Raw genomic sequence first — 10,175 nt, 5'->3', positions numbered from 1 at the left:
TAAATGAATTCATCTAAAAACTACTATAATTTTAACTGGCGGCCATTTTAATACGTCACTTTCGAATTCAATTGAATAAGACAGCATACCCGATTTAGGTGAAATAAAAATTAATTCACACTGGATGCTGTACATCATGCACACTGTATGATTTTAATTTTCTAGAATTTCCAGTCTATTATAGTTCTCCATTATAATATGCTGTATGCTTCATTGCCCCTATTGTTTAGTCTTGAATGTCACCCTGGCATGTTGCAGACGTTTAAGCTGTTAACATTATGAGCTTATATTGATTATTAATAATTCGTCTGACATTTTTTTAGTACAGTTGAGTTATCATAATGCTGCGCATACCGGTACCCGTTATAGGATTATTATCATTAATTTCGTGTAACAATTGTTTCATTGTTGAATAATGCATGTAGTGTATCTAGATATCTTGATATATGGCATAAAAATACTACTACATCATATCTGCATTTAATAGGTTTTTATAATTTGACATAATTTTGAAGCAAAGAACATTAAGCTACAAATGGACAAGAGAATATGATTAATTACCACCGCTAAGGAGGTATTCCCTGCTTTCTGTCGGGCTGTCATATATCCTGTCGTGCTGTTTTGTCTACGTGTCTGTCGGTCTATCTGTCTTTCATCAAGAGTACGGTGCTGGCCCATAAAAGCATGAGTTTACGTAATGTACGCTAACGGTTAGCTCCTGATCCGGATACTAATGCTCTCGTGAGAACCAGGCTTTTTGATTTACAAGCATACACGTTGCCTCATAAACGCACATGTTTGCGTACATCTTACGCCATTGTTTAATGGGACCTTAGCAACAACATCCAAGGGGCGGGGCTTAGCGGAAAGGTTTATTTTGGGTAACATGGTACAAGATACATCAAAATGGGTTAAAAGAACGGTTACAATTACAGTAACCAATATCACTAGCATACGTCCTAAGGCACGTCTTCATAATGTTCAAGCCATACATTTAGATAAGACCATGTCTACTGCCACACACAAGTCATGTTCTAATGCCTGGGCTGTACTTTCTTGGGCAACAATGCCAATCATTGCAGTAAAATAAAATTCATGAAATATACTAAGTTTGACTGCTCATGAGGGGAATGGCGATATATTGCCAAGGTGATGGGAAGACCCCTCATGAAGATAGGCAACGGTCTCCAAGTCACCGAGGGGCTATAGATTTCACTGTTCCCCGAATCGAGAGCAATCAATATTTGTTTTATATACCTAATACAATAGATTCTATGAGACCTCAAAAATTAATGAAAATGCTAGGCTTACTGCCTAGGCAATCAAAGGGCCAATCTCTCTCGTAAAGGTTGTGTCTCCTTCTTTAGTACCGGTACCATCATCTGTGATCATAGTACTTTCTATTACCCGCTTCTTAACCAATCAAATGCTTAGAATCTATGTATTATCAATAATTATTTTCTGTATTCTCTTGCATAGACATAGGATTTAGGCTCGGACAAGATTATCAAATTTTCTTTGACAAACCCATATAGTGTCAGGATGTGCCTATATATGGTCATGATGTGATGTCATCATTGACCATATTTAGGCATCTCGCATGTTTTTGTCAAATACAACTTGATAGTCTGCACAGAGATTTAGGTCGTAAATGATTGAAAACCGACTTGTTTTAATCTCTTATTTCACTGAAAATTGTTAAATTTAATAAATCTAAATACTAAATGAATCTAAAAACTAATGAATGGATCATAACATTTTTAGTGGAATGGTACATCATTCATAATTAAAGAAAGACACCATTCAATTTTTCGGACGAATGGGTCAAAGGACAAGGACAAGGTCAGGGAAATTAAATTATTTACCATCGAGCATAAAAGTGTTCAGGCAACACTCAAGAAAATAATATACCTGAATACGAATTATTTTCTTAAGGGTTAAGAAACTGTAGTTACGACCGTCATACACGGCCTGCTTGTTGTTGGTATTCAAGCACACGGTGGAGGTGCATAATCTATGGAGGAGCGACTGATCTAGTTAAAATGTTGTATGGATAAGTGTACAAGATCGTATAATACATACTCCAAGTATCGAAATCGATGGAGTGCATTTCGATACTTGGAGTATGTATTATACTATCTTATCTGAGATTAATCAGTGAACCTTTCGGATAAGTGTACAGGTAAATAAGTAAGCTACTGGGTATGTGGTGAATGATCAGATGGACGGATGGGAAGTGTGTCAACAAATGGGAAGTGATTCAACATATCGAAAGATGAGGACTGATGGACCTTTCTGGAGTGTCAATCAAACTGAACAATCAATCGGGCTAGAAATACGCACTTGTCCCACACTCACACGTGCTGGCCCATAAAAGCATGAGTTTACGTAATGTACGCAATCATTATGTAGCACCTTAGCAACAAAATAAACATAGGTACATAGGTATGATAATACATAATTACAAATAAGATCTTGATAATGTATAATAATAAATACCGTATAAATGAAAACGTATAGCAATTGATGGGCATTAAATTGTTAATTATTGATTGCATTTATTCATTCTAATTAATAATAATAATAATAATAATAATAATAATAATAATAATAATAATAATAATAATTGTCGACTTATACAGCGCATATTGTAGAGATAATATACATTATTACCCCCGGTCACCGGATCAAGCACATATGGAACACACACTCATGTCCCTATGGGGGAATTCCATAATGTTGCAGCCAGGGGCGGATCCAGAAATGTCCAAAAGGGGGGGCCGGAAGGGGGGGCCAAAGTTGGGCCGATTGAGACAACACTGTCGTAGGGGGTCCGGGGCATGCCCCCGCGAAATTTTTGTGTTCTAGACGCCCGAACATAACATTTGAGGCATTCTGGCTATCATTTTTTTCTTTTTCTCTCTCTTTTTCTTTTTTTTTTTTCTTTTTTTACCTCCCAAAAGGGGGGGCCGGGGCCGGGCCGGCCCCCCGCTAAATCCGCCCCTGGCAGCTGTAATCATGGTTGTGTTAAAACCTAACAGGAACCCACCAGTTTGTACTCCTGGGTGCAGAGAGACAAAGTGCCTTGCCTAAGGACAAAAGCGACTTGTTGCACAGCGAGAGTTTCGAACACCACCTCCCCCTCAAGGTTTGGAGTGCAAGCACAACCAATGCGCCAGCAACTTCTACGTTTTTCTCATTCAACACAAGTGTCTACCTTCGGACATTATTATTAATTTTCAATTTATTCTTCAAACATTTATCAGTAATTTATTATTATCACATTTTAATATTTAATTTTATCTACACTCCACAAATTCGATTTTTCGAAATTTCAGACATACAAGTTCATATACCGTACCTTCAGAAAAATGGACCTTTCCAATGTGTCAATCAAACTTAACACCTGACCAATAAGAAGAGGTTGGGAATAGGCGCTGGTCCCACAAACACTTTGGCTATGTTCTCACACGACAGCTAACGGTTAGTAGGATCCGGATCCTGCTAACTGTTAGCTGCCGTGCGTCCATGCGAGAAAATCCCAATCCAGACACCAACAATATGATGACCGAATCACTGGCCAATAAGAAACTGGAAATTGTAAACGCGTACGTGTGATTAGTTGATGATAGAAACGCCCTCAACTTGCTAACCGATAGCGACAAAGATCTTATAAACACATGATAGCGTTCTCCGCGATTTACGCGTGCAAATTCTGTAATACGGCATGAATGGCGCCTACTTGCTAAATTGGAAACTTTTGACCCTTGACCGCTCTGACCATACCGTACACTGCGCGACTTTACCTTTAGGGTATCAATCCTGTGAACAGCAGAACAGGAACCATCTTAGATCCATGGCAACAGATAGGACGCCCTCTTCCAAAAATGATTACTTTCTCTCTGGTATAATAGCGCATAAATGGCGCCCTCTTGCTAAATTGGAAACTTTTGAACCTTGACTGACGCTTCTATTTGTTAAGCGTAAATCGCTATCTTGTGTTTATAAGATCTTTGATAGCGCTTGCTAACTGTTAGTGTATCCGGATACCGCAAACCGTTCTCACACAGGTGCTAACGGTTAGCGCTAACGGTTAGCTCCTGATCCGGATACTAATGCTCTTGTGAGAACCAGGCTTTTTGATTTACAAGCATACACGTTGCCTCATAAACGCACATGTTTGTGTACATCTTACGCCATTGTTTAGTGGGACCTTAGCAACAACATCCAAGGGGCGGGGCTTAGCGGAAAGGTTTATTTTGGGTAACATGGTACAAAATACATCAAAATGGGTTAAAAGAACGGTTACAATTACAGTAACCAATATCACTAGCATACGTCCTAAGGCACGTCTTCATAATGTTCAAGCCATACATTTAGATAAGACCAAGTCTACTGCCACACACAAGTCATGTTCTAATGCCTGGGCTGTACTTTCTTGGGCAACAATGCCAATCATTGCAGTAAAATAAAATTCATGAAATATACTAAGTTTGACTGCTCATGAGGGGAATGGCGATATATTGCCAAGGTGATGGGAAGACCCCTCAGGAAGATAGGCAACGGTCTCCAAGTCACCGAGGGGCTATAGATTTCACTGTTCCCCGAATCGAGAGCAGTCAATATTTGTTTTATATACCTAATACAATAGATTCTATGAGACCTCAAAAATTAATGAAAATGCTAGGCTTACTGCCTAGGCAATCAAAGGGCCAATCTCTCTCGTAAAGGTTGTGTCTCCTTCTTTAGTACCGGTACCATCATCTGTGATCATAGTACTTTCTATTACCCGCTTCTTAACCAATCAAATGCTTAGAATCTATGTATTATCAATAATTATTTTCTGTATTCTCTTGCATAGACATAGGATTTAGGCTCGGACAAGATTATCAAATTTTCTTTGACAAACCCATATAGTGTCAGGATGTGCCTATATATGGTCATGATGTGATGTCATCATTGACCATATTTAGGCATCTCGCATGTTTTTGTCAAATACAACTTGATAGTCTGCACAGAGATTTAGGTCGTAAATGATTGAAAACCGACTTGTTTTAATCTCTTATTTCACTGAAAATTGTTAAATTTAATAAATCTAAATAAGCAATTTGTTCCTTTGTTAGGTGCTCAATATGTATCTCTTGCCATATAAATTAAGATGTTTATTATACAATCCTTTGTGACTTGGTATTAATGGCAACTAATAAAATTCCCAAAATAAAATATTACATGGCACACTTCCTACAGTTAGACTTTTCGCTATGGTTTTAACATTGCCTTTACATGAATATATACAAAACGTTGGTAAATGTCAGCACAGTTTATACACAGGCAGAAAGATACGAGCAACACCACGAAGTGAATACAGGCTGCAACTCATGAGAATGCACAATGATTCATGCTAAATACCTTGGGAGTGTTACCGAGAATCTTCATTGTCTAGTTCTCTTACATGGATTTTACATGTGACGTATGCCATGGTTACAATCATAGACATATGGCACAATTTAGCAAGGGCCACATACTAAAATTTGTCTAGCACGGGAGAACATGTTTAACTTATTACTCCCTTGTGTGAATCAGGTATAATAAATGCAAATCACAAAGCAAATTTCCATATTGAATCTATACTTTCAGGATTAATTAAAGCAGACATTATACATCTTTAAAAAGTACTGCATTAAACCTACATATATCATACCAGGTAGTGATTGAGTGGAGTAAGAAATCCATACAGAATAGGTATTTTCTATTTTATATATTTATATATAAAAAATAAACAACGTAGCATAATGTATCAACATGATCCACATCCTGAAATAATGATCCCATAATTTTTATTAAAAAATCAATAATATAAAAAAACATTAATAAAGTAAGTAAACATCTCTTATTGCTAACAATATGCTCTAAATTCTAGTATAATTCTGGACTATACATAAGGGAAGAAATTGCTTATTTTTGATAACTAAAAATTATCTTAAATGCAATTCACAAATATTAAATAATTTGAAAATACATATAATTTGCTCACTCACACCTACTGAAATCTGATTAAAAAAACAATTATGTTTACTTGATTACGTGACTGAATAATAAACAAATATATAACACTAAATTCATTTTTAAGTAAATTATCATTAAATTTTAGTCACTAATGAATAATGCCATTTGTTTTAATTACAGCCAGCCACCAACATGAGTACTCAGGCTACATAACTAAAGTTGGTTTTCCACTTGGCGAATTTGTCGGCGCAAATTGAAAGCTTTTAATGTACACGTCATGAAGGCATCACATCATAACCATATATAGGCATATAATGACTATATATGAGCATACAACAGTTTTTTGTCAAAGAAAATATGATGGTGTGGAGAGTTTAACAAAAATGTTGAGACAACTATATACCTGTCTCTTATACACATCTAGATGTGTATAAGAGACAGATACATAAGGGAAGAAATTGCTTATTTTTGATAACTAAAAATTATCTTAAATGCAATTCACAAATATTAAATAATTTGAAAATACATATAATTTGCTCACTCACACCTACTGAAATCTGATTAAAAAAACAATTATGTTTACTTGATTACGTGACTGAATAATAAACAAATATATAACACTAAATTCATTTTCAAGTAAATTATCATTAAATTTTAGTCACTAATGAATAATGCCATTTGTTTTAATTACAGCCAGCCACCAACATGAGTACTCAGGCTACATAACTAAAGTTGGTTTTCCACTTGGCGAATGTGTCGGCGCAAATTGAAAGCTTTTGAATGTACGCATGCGCAGTTTCATATTTATGTGCAAGTCCTTCACCACAGTCTTTACTTAGGCAAATTTTGTTCAAAGAGTTTTTTATGTACGCGTATAAATGTCACACACACTCGCAATCGGCAGCGCAGAAAACAATGTTTGTGAAACTGTGTACCACAAATCTTTTTGTTCATGTATTGGAAAATAATCGCACTAATTTTTACACAACGAAACATTTTATGTCACGGCTATAAATTCACCTAGAGGAAAACTGCTTTTATAGAATCATAGATGGCTAATTTATTTCCTGCATGATAGCACTATACCCTGTTTGGGTGTTATATATCATGTCACCAATGGATATTGTTTTTTTTCTCTCATCTGTCAAGTATTAAACAGTGTTGTATAATTGGTCAAACATTATTAGAGGTTCCAAATTATAATACAGTAATGCGCATTCTCTTTATTAATAATTATGCTTGAGATGTGTTAAAACACAGAATATTACATGTGCAGCCTAACTGTTAAAAGTCATATTCCCAAGTGTTCACACCAATCGTTCTGGCCAACAAGCATCCATGCTGCTTGTTGAAAGTGTAAACATACTCAGCTCTTCATCCAATTATTGGCTATCCTGTACCATACGATTCATATCAAGATGCAATGGTCGGTATTTAAATGTATGTTACATGCAAGTGTGATATCATACTGTGGGAATACAGTACTACTTTAATACTGGCCCGAAATATCAGGTGTTTAGAAAATCTTAGATTTGACCATGTCCCAACGAATTTGAGATTCACAAAGTAACAATTTCCTGCATAACAAATAACAACTTCATTTTAGATTACATGTAACATCACTCTGAATTAACTCCAAACGTCGCATGAGTACCGTCCCTTGGACTGCATCTTCTTAAGGTAGTCATCAGCCGCCCCGGATGCTAGGCCACCTTTCTCGCTGATAATTTCACGAATTGTCTTCTGTACATCCGGCGCCATGTTACGAGCATCACTACATTAAATAAAAATACAAAAGTCAGCTCAATGCAACAAACTATCTATGCCTTTACATAAATATACCATGCCTAATGCTTGGTGAGGTGTCACTGATTAGTCACAGTTGAGCACAAGTCCATGTTAGGCACAACATCCTGAACTTCCTATTCCAGTAGCAGTCATGACCAAATCCCTGTTTAGACTTAGATTTTGACAAAAAAAGTGACATGCTTAAATATGGTCATGAAGGCATCACATCATAACCATATATAGGCATATAATGACTATATATGAGCATACAACAGTTTTTTGTCAAAGAAAATATGATGGTGTGGAGAGTTTAACAAAAATGTTGAGACAACTATATACTATATACAGGAAAATTGTAAGGAGATACATTAAGCCTATAATATAACTTTATAATAAAATTCAATTATTGTCAATAATTGTATAATATGGAAGTTCTGTATTCTTTACTCTAAAGCTATTTCATAGCAACAAATTGCCATATTCACTAATAATACTCATCCCAAAAGTAGTTCTGAAACCAAGACTAATAATTATTGAGTAGTTTTCCTTCGTATTTTTTTCAATAGTACAAATATAATTCTTCTTACTGCAACAGTTTTTGGGGCATAGAAATAAAATGCTGTTTAATTTATTGCAATTTACTTACCCACATACATATATATGTGCTCCCTTTTCCAGTAATTCCCATATTTTATCAGCTTGCTCCTTCATTATATCTTGTACATAGCGTTTCTGGGCTTGGTCACGTGAGAAGGCCACATACATATGCGTAAGTGTGCCATTGTCCACATACTCACTTAACTCATCTTGATAGATAAAATCTTCTGCTTCCTTACGGCAACCGAAAAACAGGACAGTTTCTCCAACTTCCTTCCCTGCAACACAAAAAAGGGATAGTTATTAGCCAATGGGTCTATGTGAACTGTCTGAACATTTTGAAATCGTGTGGAGCAGTGGTGAAACATAATGTAAATTGTAGGGTATGCTAGGACCTGTCAGAGTTTGATTAGCCTACAAAAGACTGCATTCTATAAAGTAAAAATACAAATGTTCTTATTTCTTTTTATGCGAACATGTCTGTACTTTTTTCTCTTAACAAATTACAATGTACACAATACAAGTTTCTTCTATACTGCTCGTATTTCTGCAAACATATTTTAACTTTAATCATTGACAATATAGAATATGAAAATAACCTCTCTTATACACATCTAGATGTGTATAAGAGACAGGGTGGGGGCGGTATAAAAAACGCTGAGGGCCGTACCCAAACTTTGTTGTTTCCAGTGTGCTTCCAAGAACTTCTTTTACACCAATTTATTCTCAGCTTTATTTTTTCTTTTTACATATTATGATCGGTGTTGGGCCATAAAAAACAAGGTGTTTTCTGGCCAATGTTGCTTGGCGGGCCCAGGGGTAGCGCCAAGATTTGTCCAACGAGGGGGTAAAATTTCCACGACGTAAGCAAAGTGAGCGTGGTCGGGCTTCAATTAAAACATTTTCAAAGCGGTCCAGGGTGCGAAGCCCCCCTGAAAATTTTAACAATTTGGGGTTTCAAAGGCTTACTTAATCAATTTCAGAGTCTACTAATACGTAGAAAATACACATAATTTTTTCTTTCTCCCCGACGAATTGTGCTTTTTTTCTCTGACAGGGAAGCCAGCTCTCCCCGACAGGGGGACTCTGGCCCCCCAGCCCCCCGCTAGCACCACCCCTGGGCGGGCTGCACAAATAGGGTTTTTAATTCATTTTTTGCGGGCCGCAAAAAAATTGCTGGGCCGCATGTGGCCCGCGGTCCGTACTTTGCCCACCTGTGACTATAACAAATAACTTAGCTGAATGCCTTGCAAAGAATAAATCTAGTTAAATTAAATAAATTATAATACACTCACCGTCTTGCTTGCTGGCACTTCTTTCCTGGATGAATCCACGGAATGGCGCCAGACCAGTGCCTGGTCCGACCATGATCACCGGCGTTGTGTGTTTGAATGGTAACCTGAACTGCGATTTTCGAACGTAGATCGGCACTTTAGGGACATTCTCTGGTCCGTTGGGAATTTTGTCTTTCAACCAACTGGTGGCGACCCCTAGGTTGGTTCGATTCGTGGGTGTGGTGTATTCAACTAAGACAGCTGTTATGTGAATACTACTAGGATGCAACTGTAAGATACAAAATCAATAACCAACATCAATACATATAACAAGCATCATGTATTGTAAGAAACAGTATGTTTTAAGGCATCTAGGCAAGAGTTTTAACCTTTTTTTGAAGTGTCAAGCAAATAGTTTGTATGTTAAAGTACAGACATACAGTCTGTGTTTAGCTTATAAACCTGAACAATAAGTCTCCCTCCAATAAAGACCACAATTGGGACCAGGAT

General features: G+C 36.7%; 1 protein-coding gene across 1 annotated transcript in view; it reads right to left on the bottom strand.

The window, feature by feature from the left end:
- Positions 1-6,453: 6,453 nt before the first annotated feature.
- Positions 6,454-10,175, bottom strand: part of LOC117116964 (NADPH--cytochrome P450 reductase-like) — a 30,523-nt gene continuing 26,801 nt past the window's right edge. Inside the window, exons 13-15 of the mRNA XM_033261131.1 lie at positions 9,687-9,954; positions 8,441-8,669; positions 6,454-7,780 (exon numbers count right to left, since the gene is read on the bottom strand). Of these exons, the coding sequence (XP_033117022.1) occupies positions 7,636-7,780; positions 8,441-8,669; positions 9,687-9,954 (642 nt within the window). The 3' untranslated portion in view covers positions 6,454-7,635. The remainder of the gene's footprint in view (positions 7,781-8,440; positions 8,670-9,686; positions 9,955-10,175) is intronic.

The sequence above is a fragment of the Anneissia japonica genome, unplaced genomic scaffold (genome assembly GCF_011630105.1).
Source record: "Anneissia japonica isolate Jap-2015-1 unplaced genomic scaffold, ASM1163010v1 scaffold287943_len491860_cov182, whole genome shotgun sequence".
In the NCBI taxonomy this organism is placed as follows: domain Eukaryota; kingdom Metazoa; phylum Echinodermata; class Crinoidea; order Comatulida; family Comatulidae; genus Anneissia; species Anneissia japonica.
Note: the sequence above shows the minus strand (reverse complement) of the source record. Positions and strands in the feature narration are given on the sequence as shown.